The following is a 25,670-nucleotide window of genomic DNA, read 5'->3' as shown; positions in this document are numbered from 1 at the left end:
TTTTTTTAGAATGCTCTCAAATGTATATAATATTTACGTCTCATCCACATAACAGTGACATATAACATAGTTCTTTTTATGTGCTCTCTTAGCTATGTAACAAAGAAATGTAATTTTGTTTTTTTCAGAGTGCTCTCAAATTTATATAATATTTACATCTTATCCACATAACAGTAATATATAAGATTGTTTTTTTCATGTGCTCCATCAGTTATGTAACAGTTATGTGTTGACTTACTGAGATAAAGCATAGATATAAATGTATTATATAATTATGTATTTCAATGAGAAATATCTCATACATAAGTAAAAGTATTTTTAAGTCTTACTTGCGTATTCTGCAAGTAATAAAGTTTATAATAAATAAGGTTTAAAGACTCACCTTAATAAAACTTGACAACATCCAATTTCAAACATTTCTTTTTTATTAACAATGCGCATGATCTAATAATGAATGTTCTACTACATAAATTTCAACCATGGAGTAATAAGTTTATGATGATACCAATCACATGCTCTTATTAATATAGCAGAAACCGTACTACCTCATATTAGAAACCTATCCTATAATAGACAACTTTACATCTGTTTTAGAATGCTTTATACATGTGAATTCTGAAATACAATATTTTATGATACTTTATTCCATAATGTCCAAAAAAATATGCTTATAAAATCTGAAAAAATTTAAGATACTTTTTTTAAATATACACAAGTTTAATATATTAAATTTAATACACAAAAATATAGAAGACCTATGTCAGTCCTAGCGGTTCTTGGTGCCGAATAATAATTTGAAAAATTCACAAAAATATGGGATGTTGTGAAAATCTTTTTGACCAGATATATAACATTATTATGTATACTTTATTATTGAATATAATAAACACATAATCGTGTTTAGAGTTTGTAAATAATTTTAATACAACGTATCATAAGTAAATTTTTAATTAACATTTCATATAATTGCACGATTATAATTGTAATTTATATTTATTTCATTAACGTCAAATTGAAGATGAGAAATTTCTGTCTAAAGATCCTTTATTTCGTTCCAAAATTGATTAACAGTTGTAAATATAACATACTGTAAAAGACAAATATATTTTTAATAAAACTATAATATAATACAAATCTATATAAAGAAACTTATATCTTCATAATTTTGTATTTATACAAACGCTATCTGAAATTGATGTGGTTGTCCACTCATATCCAAGCGGCTCTCTGCAAACAATATTTGAGACAGGCTTGTTTTGGTACCATGTTGACATCAATGAGGATCCATCGGGAAAAAAGTATGTACCTTTACCATTCATCGCCCCATTCGCATCAACGTTCCCCTTATATTGTGTATTATTATTGTACCTTGTAAAAATATAGAAACATTATTACTAATATTTTCAGAATCATTATTATTAGTAGTTGTTATAAGCCGATTCCGGACCATTATGGCTTTGTGCGTATATGTGTACATGTACGTGTATGTGTGTATGAAGGACGTCACAAGGGTCAGGTATATTAGCTATCTTTCTCCCTCTCTCTTTTCCTTTCTCTCTTTCCAATGACGTTTTTTCCCGAATCAATGTTATTTGCTAAACTAATTTTTAATAAAATTGATATAAATTTTTATTATGTTTATATTAGGTTGATATTAACCTAATATAAACTTAATATAAATTTTATATCAATTTTATTAAAAAGTAATTTAGCAAATAACAATTATTTAGGAATAAAACGTATCTCTTTTTCTCTCCCTCTCTTCTGTCTTCTCCCTCTCTACTATAGCGATTTTTCTTAAAAAATTGATAAATTAATTTTAATAAATTGATATAAATTTTTATTATGTTTGTCTTAGGTTAATATTAATCTAGTATCAATTTAATATAAATTTTATATCAATTTATTAAAATTAGTTTAGCAATTATTTGGGAATAAAACGTATCACTCTCTTTCTCCCTCTCCCTCTTTCCCATATAGTTCAGGTTTTTTTCGTATTAAAATATTTAAAAAAATATTTAGAAAAACGTATCACTCTCTCTCTCTCTCTCTCTCTCTCTCTCTCTCTCTCTCTCTCTTGTTGATCTCTCTTTTACATATTGTTTAAATTTTTGTATTAAAAAGCATTTTAGGAAGAAGAAACGTTTTTTCTTCTTCCATTGTCAGGAAATATTTTGTGAACCCTCATTTAAAACCCGTATACTTGTCGCCGACGTTGTAGACGACGAATCTTTATCTGCGTAATGTTTTCGCACCCTCCCGTTGCGGCACGCTATTGCGTCAGTCGCATGTTTTTGGCCGCACGCGTTGCGGCTATTGTTCGCTCGCTCGCATTTTTTTTAATATATATACTAAACAGGAAAGATGGACAGGGCAAATCATTTTTAGATTTAATATATGTTTCAATTAATGGTATTCACGTTGCAGACGAAACTTTACGCGTCCGTACGGAGTAATGTTTTCGCTTGTACCCCCCGCTGCGGACAGTTTACTACGAATACTATGAATAGCACAATTTTACTACGAATAATACTACTTCCATACGCTATGCATGCATATTTGCTCGCGTATTATAACACTAAAAAGGATTTTGACATGAAAACGGAATTTAATGGCAAGACAAATAATCAGGTATTTATCTCCGAAAGAGATGAGACCCTTGACCGCTACTAATGACTAAAACGTGTCACAAAAAAATAAATGGGTCAAAAATATTTGATATTTGCGTACGCTCTCGCTTTCGCTTCGTAACGTTTACACCTTATTTATTATGGGAAGGTGAATAATAGAAATAATATTAGACAGTTTTTAAAAATAACATTATTTTTAAAAACTTTTTATTTTTGCATTTATTAAACGTGTGAGGCATGGTATACAATATTGTTCAAAGCGTTCATTAATAGTTCGCAGTCTATATCGCAGTCTATAAGTAAAGTTTTATCGTACATTTCGTGTAACAATTTTGCCGCATCGCACTTATTGTTAATACAATTTCGGCGCAAAAGAGATACAAAATGTTTATATTTTTCGTTTACAGCATATTCTGATATAATTGATAATATGCATGCTCGACGCAATGCTCGATTTCCAATAAAAACAATATAGTTGACGGTTTCATGTACATGCAAGTACCACACGACGTCAACTTTATTATAGTTCCATCGCTCATATTTACAATTTGTATAGTTAAATTGCATACGGTGAGTGATGCCGCAGCAGTTGCATGCACAAGTTGCTCGATGTCCGCACGTTTTTGAAGCAATGCCTTTCACGGTTTGTAATGTAGAATTATTTGGTTGCCTCGGTTGTCCCCGATAATTAATTCGACAAAGGAAATCGGTCCTGCGCTGATCCCAATGTCAAGATATTTATAAGCTGTAGGCGTCAATGCAAATCTCTTCCCCAAAATGCGAGGCGTATACTTTCGTTCCAAAGGTGATCTGTAAATAAAAAAATAAGGATAAATGAGTTGTAAAAAATAAGAAAAAAATATAAAAATATGTATTTAAAAGTATGTATAGATACTTACGATTTTTTTTCACACGCTTCGGCCTGGATCGGAACGTACTAATTCGCCATCTTTTATATTCTTTTTTGTTATTTCAGTGACTGATACTCCCATGCTGGATCCGTTCATACGAGCGACTAATATACGACTGATCGAAAATTTTAACGTTTTCAGAAATAAGGTTTTATGGAATTTTAAGATGGGAAAAACATCCCTTCTTTTTCCAGGAATTTAATCGTTGCCGCTCATCATGTTGCGGCACATATACGGGTAATTTTGAACTCGTAAAATGCTTTGTTAGTTTTCCTTACAAGCAATATCTCATCTAACACTTTCATAAATACACCGGAAAACCTTTCAGTTTGATCTTTTCGAACAATAGTTTCGTATTTGACCCAGGCAAAAGACCGCTGCATCGGTCATCACGAGTTTCCTTCTTTGTAAGAAAACCAAACTAATCGATATATTTCACACAAACGTACTCAAATTGAGTGTCACTTTAAAAAAAAGTCACCTGTAATGTTGAAGAAAAGATCCTTTTGGCCTATAATAGTTATTCTTAAGTTGCCTCTTGTAGCGAACGCATCGCTCGTGTCAAAAATAAAAACTTTTAAGAGCACAACTGTATGTGACAGTTTTGCATGTAACAGAATATGCTATTTTAATCGCAAATTTTAAATAAAAGAAATGGAAAATCGTGCAAATATCGACAAAGACGTATTTTTCGAGAATATCGGGAACATAGATCCCGAAAATCAAGTAGACAATGATAATGAAGCGTTCGAAAAAGTGAATTTTGAAGACTTTTTGGACAAAAAAGAAGAAAAAGAAGAAGAAGACAAGACATTCTCCGACGATAACGGTTACAACAGTGATCATAGTGAGCACCTTGAGGATTCCATGGAAAGAGATGTAACATCTGCTATGCAACTCGATGCATGCATACGACTACGAAAGTTTGCAAGATATCAGTTTATTATATGCTTACTCTCCATAAAGATTACACTCAAATAACATGTACTCCATGCATGATGGAAGGTGATCCCGCGGACTTTGGATTAGCGCAAGTCATTCGACTCCATCAAACTGGGCCTTATATTAAGCTCTCTAGCAAGTATTGCGAATGCTGCCAAAAACCAACGTTTATAAACATTTCGTGCAACATGTGCCCAATGTATATGGCCACCCAATAAAAACCTGAAAAATGGAAAACATTGAGCAAGTGAACTGCTCGAGCAATGCTCGCAGGTTGCGACTTTGGTGGAGTTTTTTGCGTGGCTGCAACGATGTGACGAGTGCCTCGAACAGCTTGAAGAACGCTGTAGTGCCAAGCGTCTTCGGCTCGCTATTGGGCATAAACAATCTCTAGTTGCGAGATTCACGCGATTCGCTGGTGCAAAGACTCAGTTAGAGAAACGTTTTATACACGTTGGTGCTGGTGGATACGCGAGCACTAGTGCCGGTGATAAGAAAGCGCTCGTATGGTGTGAGATTAACGCCGCGTTCAAAAGCCGCATTTTGACCGGCGCGGTGATTAATATGGAGTATATCGAGCCGCGACAATTCTTGGAGGACGCCAGTGATATAGTGATTGAGCATGTGCGAGACGCTATCCAGAAAAACGATAATGTAAAAGTGAATACTGTGTTCAACGGTGAGTTTGTGAACACTCATGGTGAACGCAATAATAAAAATATCGCAACGAAAAACAATGAATTTTACCAAACGTCAAATGTGCGTGAGTGGTACGAGCAGTGGGTCATCGATGTCACGTTGGCGATGCTCGATGAGTTCCAGGAACGCGAAAGCGGACAGACTCTCATGCGAATCCAGAATCTAACTGTGAACATTAATAAACTTAATCCCATGCACGCGGGATGTGAAATTGAGTTACCACGCGAAATTATATTGAAGACAGCAGTGGTCAATTTAAAATCTATGGACAATGCGTGTTTTGCATGGTCAGTGGTTGCCGCTCTGTATCCAGCCAAACATCATGTGGATCAAATATCTTCGTATCCGCATTATAGAACAGTGTTAAATTTCGAAGGCATTGAGTTTCCGATGACGCTGAAGCAAATTAAAAAATTTGAACGCTTAAACAACGTATCGATCAACGTATATTGCATCGAGAGGAAACCATATGATATTTTGATTCTTCCAATTCGACTTACTGATAAGAAGATGGACAAGCACTTAAATTTGTTGTACGTGCAAAAAGATAATGACGTGCGCCACTTCGTATGGATCAAGAATCTGTCCCGCCTCGTTAGCTCACAACTCAACAAATATGGTCATAAAAAATATTTTTGCGATCGGTAAGTATATGAATAAATGAAAAAATAGGCAAAAAATTTAAAATATACTTAAATTATTTTACAGATGTCTGCACTACTTTGGTTCCAACAAAAAATTGCAATCACACATAGTGGACTGCAGAAAAATGAACGACTGTGCTATCCGACTGCCGAGCGAAAAAGACAAGTGCTCGAATTTGACAAGCCATGCAGCAAGGAGCGTGCACTCTTTATCGTTTACGCCGATCTTGAATGTGTGCTACAGAAGACGGAACCCGAGAAGAAAGTCGCGTCATATTACTATCAACATCATCAGGTATTTAGCGTAGGATAATGAGACAACACGTTGTCGTATTATCGGTTTAGTCGCGGTAAAGATTGCATCGCGTGGTTCGTCGAGCAACTTTAAGACATAGCACGCAATGTACATAATATTTTATTAACATCTACAACAACTAATACATCAATGAATCTCACGCACGACTGGGCAAATCATAATAGCGCAACGTGTTGTCACATATGCGAGAAACCGTTCACGCCGGATGAAAAGCGAGTATGCGATCATTGCCATCTTACCGGTCATTATCGAGGTCCTGCTCATTCAATTTGTAATTTAAATTATAAAGATACGCGTTACATCCCCATAGTTTTTCACAATTTAGCTGGTTATGATGCCCATTTTATAATTGAAAAAATACCTAATGCATTTGAAGGCAATATCAATTTGTTGCCTATAACGAAAGAAAAATATATTTTATTTACTAAACATGTTAAAAGCACCGAGGATAAAAAAACACAGACATGCATAAAAATAAGATTTATTGATTCTTTTAAATTTCTAAGTAGTAGTCTGAATAAATTGGCATCATTTCTCAGCAAGGATAAACTACGTATAACGCAACGCAAATATTGTAATATATCTACCGAAAATTTTGATTTACTAACGCGAAAAGGTGTCTTCCCGTACGAGTACGAGGACAGTTTTAAAAAATTGGATGAGCCTTGTTTGCCACCGCGCGATTTATTTTTTAGTTCTTTAACCGGCGATTCCGTGTCTGAGAAAGACTATGATCACGCTGTTAACGTGTGGCAGCGGTTCTCTATCAAAACCCTGAGCGAATATAGTGATTTATAGTTGAAGACTGATGTCTTGTTATTTTTATTGGCAAATATTTTCGAGAACTTTCGCGATAATTGAATTACTAATTACGGACTCGATCCCGCGCATTATTACACATTGCCCGGTTACACGTGGGATGCAATGTTAAAATATACACGTATCAAATTTGAATTGCTCACCGACTTTGATATGGTAATGTTTATCGAACGTGGAATACGTGGCAGTCTTAGCCAATGTTCTGGCAGATACGCGCATGCCAATAATAAGATGCAGTCGTACGATCATCGTCATATTTAATGTACTTTGATGTAAACAATTTGTACGGCTTTGCGATGTGCCAACCGCTGCCTTACGGCGAATTTCGATGGGTTGAAGACGTTGAGAATTTTGACGTAAACACGATCTCACCAGATTCGCCCACGGGTTATATTCTAGAGGTCGACTTGAAATATCCACAAAATCTCCACGATGCGCACGTCAATTTACCATTCTGCCCTACAGGCGATAAACCACCCGGCAAGCGACAAGACAAGCTTCTCGCGACACTATACGATAAAAAGCAATATGTAATTCATTATCGAAACTTGCAGCAGTGTACTCGTCACGGTCTTCGCCTAACAAAAATTCACCACGCGCAATCTCCATGACTTCGCGATTATATAGAATTAAACACTAAATTTAGAACTCATGCAAAAAATGATTTTGAAAAAAATTTATATAAACTTATGAATAACGCAGTATTCGGCAAAACCATGGAGAACGTACGCAATCACGTCGATGTAAAATTATTGACGAAATGGGATGGATTTGGTGCGGAAACAATGATTTCAAAACCAAATTTTCAGGGCCGCAATGTCTTTGCAAAAAAACTTGGTTGCCATCGAAATGAGTAAACTTGAAATAAAGTTTAACAAGCCGATTTATGTGAGTATGTGTATACTTAACGTGTCAAAAGTCTACTTGTATGAATTTCACTACTAGTACATGTTACCACTATATCGTGAGAAATGTAAGGTTATATGTATACAGATAGTCTTATACGAGGGCAGTCCGATAAGTACTTAGCCTACAAAAGAAAAACGAAAATTTTGGAAAAGTGGTGATTTATTTCTCAACATAGTCTCCTTTTAGCTCGATACACTGGACCCAGCAATGCTCCAACTTCTTTAACCGATCTGAAAAATACGTTTTTTCGAGGTCTGCAAAGTAGTCCTCCGTGGCGGAGATGACCTCCTCATTCGACTCAAATTTCTGCCCAGCGAGTGACTTTTTCAAGTTTGGAAACAAAAAAAGTCGCACGGAACCAAATCTGGAGAATACGGTGGATGGGGCAGCAGTTCGTAGTGCGACTCGACCAATTTGACCGTGACGACGGCGGAGGTGTGAGCCGGTGCTTTGTCATGGTGGAAGAGCACTTTTTTCTTCGCCAAATGGGGCCGTTTTTTCTGCAATTCAGCGTCGAATCGGCCCAATAATTCGGCATAGTACAGCCCTGTGACTGTTTTGCCCTTCTCCAGGTAGTCGATGTAGATCACACCTTGTGAATCTCAGAAAACGGTGGCCATCACCTTTCCGGCCGATAGTCTTCGCCTTCTTCGGAGCACGTTCGCCGGGTGAAGTCCACAGTTTCGACTGTTCCTTGATCTCTGATGTGTACCAGTGGATCCATGTTACGTCGACGGTCACGAAACGACGCAGAAACTCCTTAGGATTGCGCTTAAACTGCGTCAAACACTGCTCTGAAGTGGTCTCACGGTTGCGCTTGTTGTCTGGGGTGAGCAAACGCGGCACCCATCGCGCCTACAGCTTTCTCATGCCCAAAATTTCATGCAGGATATGACCCACGCGGTCTTTTGAGATGCCTACTGTTTCAACTATCTCGCGCACCTTCAATCGGCGGTCTGCCAATACGAGATCGTAGATTTTTGTCACATTATCCTCCATGGTAGCCATTTTCGGGGCATCTGGGCGTGGCTCATCAAAAACCGACGTGCGACCACGTTGAAACTTGTTAAACCAATTTTTGACGGTCGCCATCGAAGGAGAAGAGTCACCGTACACAGCATTCAAGTGCTCTTTGATTTCACTGCGCGATTTTCCTTCCAAAAACAAGAATCGAATCACCGACCAATATTGCTCTTTTTCCATTTTTCTAAAATCCGCGGACACGCCCGCTTCCACGCGGTTAAAACAAAACTACGAGTCCGATTCGGCTGAAATTTTGACAGTAGCCGTCTATGAGAATGTACTACACGATAGTAAATCTCTTTTGCGATACTGGCACCATCGGGCTTTGAGGCTAAGTACTTATCGAACCGCCCTCATATATTACGTAGAATGCGAAGATATATACAGCATAATAAAACGCGATATCGATAAATTTGATACGAGCGATTACCAACCTAACAATGCATATGGTATACCTCTCGCGCATAAAAAAAAATACCAGGGTTAATGAAGCACGAGAATAACGGTGCGATTATGACTGAATTCGCAGGAGTTAGAGCGAAAATGTACGCGTTGCGCGTCGACGGTAAAAAAGACACGAAAAAAGTCAAAAGTGTCAAAAGCAGCGTCGTGGCGCGAACAATAACGTTCGATGATTACACGCAATGTCTATTTAACAAGATTGAAATGACTCGTCGCCAATCGTGTATAAGATCGAAATTGCACAAGGTATATACTGTATCCGAGGCAAAAGTCGCTCTAAGTCCGTACAATAATAAAAAATACATTGTGCCTAATTCTACTCACACACTGCCATGGGGGCATTATAAAATACCATTGTAATATGTACTTCATGTATTTTATAAATAAACAACACATTTTTGTATTTTTGTTATACTTTTTTTATTTCAAAATGTCAATACATAATATGTTTTTTTATATTATAATAAACATGAGTATAATAATAATAATGTGGCGTATAATTTATTTTTTAACACACTATCCTTGTGTATTCATGAATTGTGTGAATTGTCAAATCCAAACCATTTCACATAAACCTCATCCTCTTTTCTGCACAACACTTTTTCAACGAGATACACGTCAGGATGAGTGGCAGAATGCAACTCGTACTCACAGAATCCTCCGGCAACAGGTTTTCCCTTGTAAGTAGATAAGTCTTCTAGTAGATAAGTCACAGGATTAGTTATTTGTACTTTGGCAATTTTAAACACCTCGGTTGTCCAATTGGGCGTATATTCTTTCTCAAAGACTGTCTTGTATTTGCTAACGCCTACCGAATCGCCTACTTTGAATTTTGCAGGACTCGCAATCTTAACGTGGCTATACACCGTATCCAACAGCTTTTCAGCAACAGCGGGACCGCATACCGATTGTTTGATACTTTCGCACGTTATAGTTCGATACAAGACGTGGTAACAAGTCGATCCATTTATAGTTTCCATTGAGTGTAAATTGTTTCCATATGTCGTTCTTCAAAGTCCGGTTGAACCGTTCAACGATGGATGCTTTCAACACTGAACACGTGGAATAATGGTTGATGTCATGTTTCTTCAAGAGTTTCTGCACATCAGCGTTGTAAAATTCCTTGCCCATATCCGTTTGTAAGTTTTTCAGACATCTTCCGCTCTCTCGAATTATCCTGGCGATAGCATCAGCCGTCTCTCTTCCACCCTTGGCTTTAAGCTGTATGGCCCATGCAAACTTAGTCAACGCATCGATGACGGTGAGTATGTAGTGATAGCCTCTGTTGAAGCTCGAGTTCGGACGCATCTCGACTACATCAGTTTGCTACATATCGTCGTATCCTCGAACGCGTCTTCGCGGAAGATTTCTTCTTGCTGAGGCATGCAGTTCCTCCACCAGTCGTCGCCTCTTGGTACTAACATTTTGTTTTTCTTTACGCCCATCTGATGACATCATGTTTCACACCCAACTGTCGTTCTTTGACGTTTCGTTTACGTTATATTTAATGTTCATGTACGTTCTTTGGCGTTTCGTTCATGTTTTAGCGTTTTAATTACGTTATATTTAACGTTTTCTGACGTTTCGTTCATATTTTTAACGTTTAGTTTACGTTTTATTTAACGTTCTTGTTTTACGTTTGTTTTATCGTTAATATCAAACGCTATCATTTGTATTATCGTTCTTTGTAGTTTGTGTTGTCGTTCTTTGTAGTTTTGATTGTTCATTATTTTTTCTGTCATCTTTCAATAACCTTTCTTTGTCTTCTGGTTTCTGCCAATGAGATACTTTTTCGTAACTATTCGTAAAGACCGGGTGTACCCGCATATCGCACGCCATCGATAAATATGTTATCACTACTGTCCACATCAAACTTTTTATTACTAAGCATCATTCCATCCCTGTCGAGACGAACGCCATACACAGTGTCTGTAATTTTTTCTTTTCCGTCACCACTGAGAAAATCTCCGATGTACTTTTGACTCAGCAAACCCAAATGCTGCGCCAACGCTTTTCTACCTTCCAACGTTTGCATCTGTTGTTGAACATACGTTCCGAACAAATCGTTTGTGGTTTCAAAAACGTTCTCGGAGCCTTATTCGTTAATTTTGCAGCTCCAATTGTCGTACGCGGTGTGGACGTTATCGGTGAATCCATCGCGTCGTCTAACGTGTGCCGCATCAATTTGAGTTATTCGCTTAATGCGTGATCCACTAAAATGTATTTTTGTTTCCTTTTTATATTACGCTGTATCGCATCCTTCTGGGTGAATGGCGTTTCAATGTCAACGTCATCGTCATCATCATGCGGTTTGTCTTTCATCGCGTGCCAGCTAAAGTTGTCAATAATCATAAAATAAACAGCTAAAACAGGCTAGTGAGAGTCAGCGCGGGTATAAGAGCGCAAAACACAATCAGTGTTCAAATAGTTAATTATTCATATTGAATTATAAGTAACGAACGTTTCGGCTCTCTTTGGAGCCCTCTTCAGCGAAATTACAAAAAGAAAAAAATTATTTTAATTGTCATCTTCAACGCAATTACAAGTGGAAGATGACGATTAAAATAATTTTTTTCTTTTTGTAATTTCGCTGAAGAGGGCTCCAAAGAGAGCCGAAACGTTCGTTACTTATAATTCAATATGAATAAATAACTATTTGAACACTGATTGTGTTTTGCGCTCTTATACCCGCGCTGACTCTCACTAGCTTGTTTTAGCTGTTTATTTTATGTTAAATCTTGAGAGTCTTTGAATACTTTGTTTTGTCAATAATCTTTTGCAGCGGCTCAATGATTGGTTTAAAATGACTCTTAATCACTATATCTTCCTCAATCTTACCAGTCTTCAAAGCGCGATGTTTTTCGCGGATCGACGCGATCGTTATTTCAATCGCCTTCGCGATCTTCTCACGTTCGCGTATATCTTTGTTTTCAGCCATGTTAACATTCACGTTGACGTATCAATAGCGACTAAGCACGTTACCACAAATTTGTTAAATCCTCTTCTGTATCGCCCATTAGTAAGCGCACTGTCCTTGTCTATTACTAGGAATCTATACTTTTGTTGCCAACAAGTACGACACAATACACAAAATTTCGTACGACATGTCGGTGTTTACATGATCGTTATATACATGTTTGAGGTTGGTACTATCCTGTTTGAACAAGATTAGCAGATTTGCGTTGTCTCGTATGAGATGTTTCGATATTCTAGCATACGTCTGACAGAGATAGAAGCAGTCAACGTCCGCGTGACGACCCATTGCAAAGTACTCTCTTATCGTATCTTGCTTGTCGCATGCCACGTCATCAAAAATAAAAATAGAATTTGGAAACGCCTCGTTCGGCGGAATAATATCGCTGTTGTTGGAAAATGTAAAATAGACAATTTCATCTATTGGCGTCAATAAATTCTCCTCTCTAAAGTATTGATATTTCGGCTGTTGCAGCGATTTTGAGTACACGAACACATTTTTAAAGCGTACGCCGTGTGGACTTTCCAGCAAGCTTATTAGCACGTTTGTGTTGCTACAGTTTGACTGACCGCAGATAATACCGCGTATAGAAATCGGCAGCATGTTTCCATGCTTGCGCACCTCTTTTCAGACATTAATTGTATCTTGTCGTCAAAATTTGTCACTTTAATCGCCTGCAACGTTGCACGAACCGCATTTTCACCCCTCTACAATGACAAAAATGAAGAACGGTACCGAAAGCTATCTCCTATTTATAGAGGCGCGTAGAGTAAAATAGTTCAGTACACAAAATGTTTCTCGTTATGTCGGATGAGTGTATTATATACAGTTTAACCAACGAGCAGTTACAGTACATACCGAAAATTGTCTTGTTGCAAAAATTTAACAATTGCATCAACCACGTGTGAGACAGATTACCCGAGCATATAAAAGCTGATTGGGAGGTTCAACAATATCGTCGGTGTCTAGAACACTAAAATTTGTAGCATCAACAAACGCACGTTGACGGACCGGCACCGCTGAGAAAGAACTGAAGTGAATGTCAACAAAACGTTAAAGTTGCGGCGTGTTAACAGTGCGATAAATGTACTTCCTTTTGAATTGCACATCCTTGGATATCAGTTTTGCGGTCCAGGAACGCATTTAAAGAAACGATTGGCCAGGGGCGATTGAGGTATAAATCCATTGGATGCAGCGTGTCGCGAGCACGACATAGCTTATTCGCAAAGCAAAGATCTCGCCGATAGACACGCGGCTGACAATATACTCGCAGTGTCGACGAGGAAACGCATTACTGCAAGAAACTCGACTCTTGATGAGAGAGCTGCTGCTGCAGCCGTTTGGGCAGCTATGAGGACCAAAACAAAAATAGGTATGGGTTTAAAAACAAAGACGAGAAAGAAGAAGGAGACGACGATGAAAAAACGAATATTTCAAGTGGCAAAACGCAGAGATATATTCCCAATTCTACCGATTTTGGGCACGCTCGAGTCCTTCATCGGTGGAACGGCCACCGTGGCGAAAGCGGTAAACGATAACAAAGCTGTGCAACGTTAGCTCGATGAGTTACGGCGTCACAATCGCGCGATGGAACAAGGTTGCGGGTTGTATTTGGCTCCCTACAAACAAGAACTTGGATTGTATCTCAGCCCGTACAAACGTGGACAGGGTGTATCAGCGAAGAAAAAAAAAACGTCGAAGAAGCGTTAAAAATGCCATCAGGTGCAACAACAAATGTGCAATTGGAACAACTGGCAAAACGTATGCGCATTTCGCATTTGAGAAGTGTTTTTATGCGTAATGCGTTACCGATAAGCGGTGTACGTCAAAGCGAGAGCGGTATCATAAATTTGGACGATGTGGTGGGCCCTGGCACTCATTGTGTAGCGTACGCAAAGAGAGACAATTACGTGGTATATTTCGATAGCTTTGGTAATATTCGACTACCTAAAGAACTCGTAAGATATTTCAGAGACGGTGTGACAAAATACAATACAAACACACACTTTATCAACGTTACCATCAAAACAATTGTGGGCAACTATGTCTACAGTTTCTCCAAACCGTCTACCAGGTGTTTGCATAAGTTTTTTCCGGTTTCACTAAGAGATGGCGCCAGCAAAAAGTACGCAGCGTATTAATTTGATACATACGTCATTTTGTTCGTCTGACATAGAACTACAAACACACACAAGTTGAGTCCGCCAAAAACTAGCGTCTTTGTTTTATTGTTCAGTGATCATGTCAAGTTTTGTGCCTGAAAAACAACATTTGCGGCACGCATTGCTTTTTTTATTTAATCAAAAGGAAAAGGCTGTTGAAAGTCATCGTTTGCTGGTAGAAACATATGGTGAACACGCCCCATCGATTAGAATATGTGAGACATGGTTTTGACAATTTAAAAGTGGTAATTTCAATGTGAAAGACAGTGAGCGCTCTGGTAGACCACAAAAATGCGAAGACGAGCAATTGCAGGAATTATTGGATGATGACCTAACTCAAACTCAACGACAATTAGCAGAAGCATTACATGTATCACAAGAAACAATTAGCAGACGTTTACGAGCAATGGGAAAGATCAATAAACTCGGTAAATGGGTCCCACACAATTTGAATGAACGTCAAATGGAAAATCGCAAAGTCACTTGTGAAATGCTGCTTCAACGCCACGAAAAGAAATCATTTTTGTATCGAATTGTGACGGGTGACGAAAAATGGATTTATTTTGAAAACCCGAAGCGGAAAAAATCGTGGCTTTCACCTGGCAGAGCCGGTCCATCAACACCATCAAATCGCTTCGGCAAGAAGACCATGCTTTGTGTCTGGTGGGACCAGAGCGATATTGTGTATTATGAACTCTTGAAGCCCGGCGAAACCGTTAATACACAACGCTATCGCCAACAAATGATTAATTTAAACCACGCATTAATCGAAAGACGACCGGAATGGGCCAGAAGACATGGCAAAGTGATTTTGTTACACGAAAATGCGCCGTCTCACACAGCAAAACCAGTGAAAGACACCTTAAAATCTCTTGGATGGGACATCCTTCCGCACCCGCCGTACTCTCAGACCTGGCGCCATCTGACTATCACCTCCTCACATCAATGGGGCACGCGCTCGCAGAGCAGCACTACAGCAATTTCGAGGAAGTTGGAAAATGGCTCGACAAATGGTTTGCCGCAAAAGACAAGCAGTTTTTCTGGCATGGTATTCATAAATTACCTGAAAGATGGGCGAAATGTGTAGAAGCCGATGGCCAATATTTTTAATTAAAAAAAATTAATTTTCCTTGAAAATTACGTGTTTTTTTTTTATCAAAAAACCGGAAAAAACTTATGCAGACACCTGGTATGCGTGCGAATTTAAAGCCTGGTAGTGCAATATTTCACTCAATATTCATCGGACAGTTTTTCAATCATGTCGTTGATACTGACGCTAACCGGGAAGAGCAGCGTTCTTGCTACAATCTACTTTCCAGCCATAGATTTGAGTGACGATGATACGAGCTTGGTCTAATGCACTTTGAAACTTACAACACGATAGCGAACGTGACTGCTTCGAATAATAAATTTTACTTTGATGAAGACGATGTGGAAATTACGATTCCTGAGAGATCGTATGAACTGCAAGCCATAAATGAGTTTTTGAGACGTACAATTCCACGAAAACGTCTGCAATATGCGATTCATGATGATAATGGTAAAAAACATGACATCGACGGTAACGATAAGAATGAAGAATTCCCGATCGTACTTCGCGCAAATAACAATACGATGAAGAGCGAGATAAAATGCGCCTATAGAATAAATTTTAGCAAGCTTAACAACACTGGATCGCTGCTGGGATTTTCTTCAAATCGTATATTACAACCGCGAAAATGGTATAAGTTGGACGTACTGATTAATATTCTCAACGTAAACGTTATTCGTATACAATGAAATGTGACCTCGAGCGCGTATAGCAACTACAAGCGTGTTCATACGATACATGAATTTTCGCCTAAGGTACCACCCGGGTATAAATTGTCGGAAACGCCGTCACAGATCATTTATCTGTCAATCACCGTGCAGAGCATTTCGGACTTGACGATACGCATTGTCAACCAATACGCACGACTGCTAGACTTTCGAGAAGAAGAAATCACCGTTAGATTACACATACGACGGCTACGGCGATAAAACGTGTGTATACGTGCAGCGTATGAGATGCTTGTTTTGAACGGCACAATCACAGATAACGCAGTATGTACGAAGCCAATATTTGGCAGCAAATTTCAATCATCCGATTGCATTTATAAGAAGAGGAAGCTCAATGCGTCGAACATTGCATTTTTACAATCTTTGGGATTTGTAGTACGAAACGTATAAAATGACTGACATTCTCAGTCTTGGAGATGAGCCAATCTTCGACGATCGTATCATCAAGATTGAGACTCACTCGTACAATCCGTACGTCAACACTGTGTTTGGATATAGCGACAAAATAAGGATACCTATACAGCAGCAGGATTTATACGCGTTGCCGTACGAAAGTTTTATCTACATCGAGGGAAAACTTAAAATAAAAAAACGAGCTGCGGGATCCGATGTGGTATTAGGAAATAATTGCATCGCGTTCATGTTCGTTGAGATTCGATATGAACTCAATGGCGTGGAGATTGATCGCAACAGAAACATTGGAATAACCAGCACGCTCAAGAACTATGTTACTATGTCATCCGACAGAAGCGTAATCGCGAGAAATGCCGGCTGGGATCCATGTTATCATCCAAATGGATATTTTAATTTTTGTGTACCGCTCAACATGTTATTAGGATTTTGTGAAGATTATAGACGTGTGGTGATTAACGCTTGTCACAAGTTGATTTTAATACAATCACGCAATGACAACAATTGTCTAATTGGCGATCCAGCGCGGCAGCCGGAAATCAAATTGCTCAAAGTACAGTGGCGAATGCCGCATGTGTCGTTGAGTGAGAAAAATAAACTGCCGATGCACTACGTGCACTAGAAAATGGGAAATACCTGAGCATGGCTTTTCGCTCGTGGGATCTGTTTCCACTTACAGCTCACAACAAAGCATTCGTGGGCCATCAAGACCGCTACTCAGCTCGAGGAACCGCGATATGTCATCTTCGTTTTGCAGACTGGTCGGAAAAACAACATGTCCGAGAATGCTAATCGATTCGACCATTGCAAGTTAAACAATGTAAAACTCTATCTGAACTCGGAATGCTACCCTTATGAAGATATGAATCTTGATTTTGATTACTTTTTAATAAAATTGATATAAAATTTATATTAAGTTTATATTAGGTTAATATCAACTTAATATAAAATTTATATTAAGTTTATATTAGGTTAATATCAACTTAATATAAACATAATAAAAATTCATATCAATTTTATTAAAAGCTGTGTAAAAATCGTATTTAGTTTAGCAAATAACAATGATTTGGGAAAAGTCATTGGAAAGAGAGAAAGGGAAAGAGAGAGGGAAAAAGATAGCGAATATACCTGACCCTTGTAACGTCCCTCACACACACATACACACACACACGCACACGCACACGCACACGCACACGCACACGCATACGCACGCACACACACACACACACACGCGCGCGCGCGCGCGTACACGTACACATACATGTATACGCATTAACACATAGTGATCCGGCCTATAATAACTACTGATGTAAATATTGAAGTTTCAAATACGTTTTGTATATACTGCAATAAAAACTTTTAGTTCATTCTGGTATAAATATTGTCGTAAAAATGTCATCAAAATGCGTTTGTAAAAACAGTGCAGATATCTTTTGTTACATTTGCGGTTCTTATGTAGTACAAAAATATCGAGAAAATATAACAGAATTCGTTAAAATAGCTTATAGTTCCTGTTTTGGTATATAAATTGTTAATCAAGATAAGAATTGGGTGCCTCATAAATTATACCATAATTGTGTCGTATGTGTAAGTATGTTACGTTCCAAAAAAAATAATATAAAATCAATGCCTTTTTCACGTCTAATGATATGGCGTGAGCTATCAAATAATGAAAATGATTATTACTTTTGCATATGTAACGTTCAAGGACATAATAATAAAAATAAAAATAAAATTGTTTATCCTGATATATCGTCTGTAACCAAGCCTGTGATCAAAGAATATAATTCTAATGTTGATGTGACCTGTTTAAATGATGAAGTATCTAAAGAACCCTAAGTATTTATGCAACTTGCACTATGCAATTAAATGATTTCATTCGAGACTTAGGTCTTTCAAAACAGAAATCGGAGCTTTTGGCTTCCAGATTAAAGGACAAATATTTGTTAGCTCACGGGACATCAGTTACATATTACAGCACAAGAGAGTCGTCTTTCCTGCCATATTTTTCAGAAACTAACTCACTGGTCTGTAATGATGTAACAAGTCTAATAAATCAGTTGAAAGACAATATCTACAAAACCACTGACTCTTCATTGATTCGTCTAAAAGGAGCTTGAAGAGAGTATTGCTACATAATGGTAATAAATATGGTGCTGTTCCAATAGCGTATTCAGTTTCTCTGAAAGAAACATATAAAAGTATGCAACTTCTTCTTAATACAATTAAATACACAGAACATAATTGAATGACATGTGGCGATTTAAAAATAATATGTTTCAGTTTAGGACAACAGTCTAGCTTCACAAAATTCCCATGTTTTTTATGCGAGTGGGATAGTCGTGCGCAAAATGAGCATTAGCTAAAGAAGAAATGACCACCCAGAACAAATTTAATACCCGGATCAATAAATGTGATATAAATGTGAAAATATAATAGTCTGGTTGATCCAAAAAAGATTTTGTTACCGCTATTACATATTAAACTGGGGTTAATAAAGCAATTTGTAAAAACGCTAAATAAAAATAACAATTGCTTCAAATATTTGCAGACCAAATTTCCACAATTAGCTGAAAAGAAAATAAAAGAAGGAATTTTTGATGGTCCTCAGATTCGATCGTTGATAAAAAATCAAATGTTTGAAACGACGATGAACAAAATTGAAAAAAAAGCTTCAATTTGGGTCAGTTTCAAAAATGTCATGGAAAACTTTTTTGGGAATACAAAAACCGCGGATTATGAAATGATCGTTCAAAGGATGCTAAATGGTTTTCAAATTTTGGGATGCAATATGAGTTTAAAAGTTCATTTTTTGTGTTCTCATTTGGATTATTTCCCTGATAATCTTGGTGATTTTAGCAAAGAACAGGGTGAACAATTTCATCAGGATATTAAAGAAATAAAAAGGCGGTAACAGAGTAGGTATGATATACATAAAATGGCGGATTACTGTTGGTCGCTTAAAAGATATCAATCCTATAAAGCAAACTACAAAAGGATGTCAATGACTCGAGACTTTAAAAATAAAAGAACTCGCTTTTATTACATTAGAAAATTATATTCCAAATTATATTTAAATGTGCAATTAAAAATAAATTTAGTATTAAGGTAGTGTAAATATGTTCCTGGCGTGTTCGGTAGGGGCTATGTCCTGTAATAAGGTGATATCTCCACGTGGTACAAGATGGGTAACGCAAAATTACCTTTCCGTATGTACATTTTCTATTGTCACAAAAAGTAGTAAAGATTTTGAAACATCAAGAAAACTACACTAAAATCATTTAAGGAAGCATAATATGTTTTCTTTTGTTTTGTCATACAGTATAAAAAATAATTTTAAGTTATTGCGATAAATTTTTGTGATGAAACTTGTGTGTCGCCACATTAGATCCGCCATTTTCAATTGAACAATTGTAATTACACAGCAGTAATCAAAGACTTACAAAACCATCAAATATCGATTTTCGTGTTATTTAGAGCAATTTTTAAAATTCTTGTCTTCCATATTGAATCCGCCATTTTGATTTGTTTATTTTTGAAATCACTGACCAGAAAAACTATAAATAACATGATCTCGTATAATTTTATAACTACTTGAACTTTATTCGATGTCAGTCCGTCAGACGCGAGAAGATGTCGCGCACCGTAGGTAACGCTCGCGGGATGCATTTATGATTTAAATTCAATAACTTTTTAACAAATGGTCGGAAATTAATTTTCCAAAAAAAGATTTAAACTAGAAACATAAAGCTATAATGCCCAAAAAGTCAAATATTTTGTAAGTTTTTTTGTTTTTTAGTTATTTGGTTTTATATTTGAAAATTTATCATTTTTTTACAATTTTTCATGATTTTTTCAAAGTTTTTTGTGTACGGTTTGCATAAAACGTTTTTATAAGTTGCGAAAAAATATTTTCTGTATTGTGGGAACATTTCTACGTAAAATGCCGTAAAGCTGACTTCGCTATCATTTTTTCTTTAGCCAGAAAAAACTCATAAAGAAGTCAAGTTTAAAAAACATTGTTTTTGCGATTATTTAAAAAATGAAGGCTGATGGAAAAAAACGGATAACGTAGTCGTTTTCAGCGCATCAAAATCCTATAGAAACGTCATTCAATGTTCAAAGTACAAGACCCCCCCCCCCCTAATTTTGTAGACCTGTGTTATTACTGATGACCTAATATAGTAATGTTATTATATTTGTACAAATAGCGTGGGCTTGCATTGGCAAATTAATTTCAGCTGTTTTTGAAAGGTTAAATACTTGTCACCATTTTTATGAAGTAATAAGTACCAAATACTATTTAAAAAATGTAGTTATTGTAGCAATTTATGTGCATTACCAATTGGTAGTGAAATAGCAACTCAATTACATTACACAGTTATATAAACTTCCCACATGCCTTATGAAAGTTACATTTTTCTAGTTGAGACAACAATTTTTTTTAATGAAGCATAATGCCACAATGACTATTAATAAATTAATTATTTATTACAATTCACTTTGATATTAATAATACAATATATTTTTCGTTGATATAACATTATGTAGGTGTATAAGATGGTAAGATAGATTATAAGTATTCAAGTTTAACCAAAATGATCATAACAGTGGTGTAGCATTCTAAGTGCTAGGTGGGATGATGGATTCTAGGTTTCCGAATATGTAACGATTATTCTATAAATTGTTTAAATATTTTTAGAAAATCCAAAATATAAATTTTTACTAATATTTAAATATTATTTTTAAAGATAAATATTTCAAGATGTATAGGAATATTCTTGGAAAGTTACTTCAGATCGTTACCATTATTTCATGAATATTTATCGTTAGCTAGATTTGTATTAAATTTTAAGGTATCCGAGTAATAATTTAATATGTAATTGTATTATTTGAATATTTTGTGTTAAATGATTCAACTTGTTAATATTAAAATAAACCTAATTTATATATTATACATATGTATAAGCGAATAAACTATGTATATAATTTTATATATGTTAAAGTTGTATATAGTTTTAAAACGTGAATTCTAAGACAAATAAATAAAATGTGTGTGTTTATTTTAAACACGTTTTACTGAAAAAATATGTTTTTATAATTTGTTTCTAAATTGTATTAAAGTTACATTTTAGGATAATTTTGTATATTATCTTATAATATTTGTATTGTTTCTAAAATAATTATTTTATGGTATATTGACAGAAAAAAAATTTTATCAGTTTTGGGCCATCCACGTCCACTCATTAATTATGTAAAATGTTATAGATAATAGAGCAGAACAGAATATTATGGCTACTGTCGACAATATGGCTACCTATTATCAATTTCAACAGATTGTATTTTCAACCAATTGTCCTTTCGACCAATTGTCCTTTTGATCAATTGTTCTTTCGATCAATTTCCTTCCAACTAATTGTCTTTTCGACTAATTTTCTTTCGACGAATTGTCTTTCGATCACTTGTCCATTCGATGAATTGATTTTCGACGAATTGTTTTTGATCAATTGCTTTCAACTAATTGACCGGATACCACATTAGAGACATTATTTTATGTTTGTTGTTCAATGTTAAACAGGGATAAAATGATATTTTTAATAAAATTTCTAATGGTATTTTTAAAGCTTTTGAACGCAGGAAAATTCTAAACAATGGAAAATTAAAAATACATAATTTTGTAACAAGGTAGTGTGTTTTTTTAAACTAAACTAATTTTTTAAAATTATTTTTATGGATAGCCATATTACAACCACTTTTATTTCCACATTATGCAGATTTTTATAAATCACGTCCTAAATAATAAATATTTCATTACTTTGAATCTAGAATCTGTCAAACAACACTCTGACGAATGTAATCGTTCAAGTTTCAATAAAAAGTATTAATTATAAACAAAGTTATTCAATAAAATAAAAATAGATTATTACCCTCTTCTCCTCTAATGGTAGCATTTAAGAAAACATGTAACTTTCAGATCTTTAAAAGTTTATATCCTCTCTGATTCTCGCCAAAAGTAATTCTGACGTATTTGTATCATATCACTTTTCTTTCACTATTACGTTCTGCTAATATGCAGACATGGTATCGTGATTTATTAATATGCCTGAACTGTATTCGAAGCTTTAAGAAATATTGAATTAATAATATCATAATTAGCGAGATTATCAGCTTCTACATTATGGCTGAATTTTATTCTGTACCGTCCATTCTGGGCCACATGCTTCCTATAATAAAATCTAATCTGCATGATTCAATGCTTACCAAGAGTTATGAAATATATAAATTGTTATATATAAATCCTTTTCCTCCAATATTGAAACTATTTAACATTTGTTTGTTACCGTAGTTACTGCGTGGAGATGCCTTGAACGCAAAAAGAAATCTTTAGAAAAGACTGATAATAAAAACAAGACTTTTAGGAGTAATGTTCAACTGTAGAGAATAAAGAATCTTGAGGTGATTGAAGGCGTGAGACTATGATGTAAGCATAAATAATAAAGTGAAGACTTAGGATAAACAATACAGAATTACTTTCGGGGAATTTGAAAATTTAAAATAATTTTTTCTTAATTATTACCATTATTATCTACAAAATTATGATTGATAACTGGACACGGATGGCCCAAAACCCTTATGAAAATGGACAAAGTTTTTTTGATGGACTGTTTTAAGTATAACACAACATTTTTTATTTTGTATCAAAACAATTCATTAAGCATAAATTAATTACCGGATGTGAAATTCATCGCTGCCAAATGTATCATCGTACCATTTCCCGTCGTAGATGTCGAAATTATCAGTTGTGTACACTCCATGATCTAAAAATCGTGATAGCGAATGCTGATATACACATATTGAGGAATGATTCACTGATACAGATAAGAAACATGATATCATCATGTAATCGTGCTAAATATACGATGTTAACCTTGTTTAACTAAGGTGCGTCTGTCAACATTTATTAGATATTTTCCCTCGTAGTTATCTCCGTTTTTAAAAGTAAATCTCGCACTACCGATTTCTAAGTTCCAATTTTTAATATTGGAGGCTGATTTGAAGATTTTTGGGCTACTTTGTTTCATGTTTGAAGGATTCTTCTTTCTTTTCTTTTCTTTAATTTCTCAAGTAAAAGTTTCTTTCAAAAATTATACATACTAAAAACTTTATTACTTTATATATATTATATATGTAAAAGTACAATTTGGCGCTCACGTCAAAAAATATTACACGCTAACTGCGAAAAATGGAAAGCTTTCAGCGTGTAGTGGAGTAAAAAGTAATAGAGATGTAGTGAAAGTTAACCTTTTCGTCTTATTAATCCGTTCACGCATGAGAAACGATGCTATGTATTGCAGTTAAAGAATTACATGATTTCTAAGAATAATGAAATTGCTCCTTTTCAATCATTTGATAAATCGCGAGAGGATATCATAAAGCGAGAACAGTTGTTAAAAAATAAAATAATATATTTCAATAAAATATTTATTTCTACATTGTACACTTAATATAATTGTTTGTTCAATAAAGATGAAGTAAAAGATAAAACACAAAATAAAAAATTCAAATGAGTTATAAAGAAAATAAAGAAAGAAATAAAATTTATTACGTTGTTATGTCCTGTGGAGCGACAATTCTTTTCCTTCATGAACAGTTGATGTACTGATAAGCCGAGCCGGAGCCGAGCAACAATGATTCATTTAATATTATAATCTTGCCCCAAATCCAAGAATACGGTGATACAGGATGTCACAAATTAAGAAACCATAAATTCAGTAATTTCCGGAGAATTTGAGATGACACCGTTGCTCGACACCGAAGTTCATTGTCAAACCTGCCGCTCTTTCGGAATAACAATTACCGAGAAATATAAAAAAAGGCGTAAAACCAAATATTTTACGTAGACGTATTAATAAGTAAATTGGTGCACACGGTCCTTCATAGGACAAAGAAAATCATAGACGAAAGCAATATAAATAAGCGAGTTTTCTAGCGGAGAGCGCAGTTCTTATTCTATCATTTAATCCGACCCACAGTTTGTGACATCTTGTATGTCCCAGTCTGTGACTCTCGGATCCGCGATCTCCAACTTCAATCCGTAATTCGCGGTCGACAAGTAAAAACTGACTTTGGGTTTCACGAATTGTGCAACGCATTCGCAGCCCTACTCGACCGAACCAGCCGTCTCCCGCTGAGGCACCCACCAGATTCTAGACCTGCGGGCCCGAGGGTCACACAAGTCCCAAATTCTATTTCTTTCTTTTGCGGGTTTTTCCGAGCAAGTCTCGGACAGATTCAAATTCTACTTGTTCTTTATTCATTTTTGCGGGTTTTTCCAATCAGGATTCAAGTTCTATCTCTTTTACTCTTTCCAAGAATTTAGTCGAGCTTCTCCTCGATTTTCGAAATTCGAAATCTATTCTTCCTTCTATTCTCACTCCAAAAATTTAAACTTATTTCCGGTTAAACTCAATCTATCTAATTTTCCGGAATTACTTTATCTAAATAATTTTTCCTAACAAAAAGAGAAACGATTCATTTTACTAATATTCATTTTAGTGAACGCAAATTCCCCGCGACCAGTCCATAAATGGAAATCGCGAGTAGCGGTTAAGCATCGACGGAATTGTCAGAACAAGAACCCCCGGAAACTCATCGCGTCATTAATCCAATCGCGAGAACAAAATATGACTCACTCCTCATCACTAGAGTTCTCTCAACAAAATACACATTTCTTTCCCCCAGTTTTTCGTAAGGACGCAGAAAATTTTATTAATAATCTGTCATCAGAACTTCTCGAGGAAATAGCAGAAATCTTGGATTTCTTTCAAGAAGAAAAATAATCCTAATTTCATCTATGTATCACCCACACATACACATACATATATTTATATATACTTTGCAACAATTGTTTAATAATCTATAAATTATAATTGAATAATGTTATTTAGAG

General features: G+C 35.8%; 1 protein-coding gene across 1 annotated transcript; it reads right to left on the bottom strand.

The window, feature by feature from the left end:
* Positions 1-1,060: 1,060 nt before the first annotated feature.
* Positions 1,061-23,802, bottom strand: LOC113005638 (radial spoke head 1 homolog). Its single transcript, XM_039453188.1, has 3 exons — positions 23,649-23,802; positions 23,451-23,538; positions 1,061-1,368 (listed from the first exon to the last, which is right to left on the bottom strand). Exons 1-3 carry the CDS (start codon positions 23,800-23,802, stop codon positions 1,158-1,160), a joined length of 453 nt encoding a protein of 150 aa, XP_039309122.1. The 3' UTR covers positions 1,061-1,157.
* Between the last annotated feature and the right edge of the window lie 1,868 nt (positions 23,803-25,670).

Source organism: Solenopsis invicta, chromosome 8 (genome assembly GCF_016802725.1).
Source record: "Solenopsis invicta isolate M01_SB chromosome 8, UNIL_Sinv_3.0, whole genome shotgun sequence".
NCBI lineage: Eukaryota > Metazoa > Arthropoda > Insecta > Hymenoptera > Formicidae > Solenopsis > Solenopsis invicta.
The sequence above is the reverse complement of the archived record's forward strand: the minus strand, read 5'-3'. Positions and strand labels throughout refer to the sequence as shown.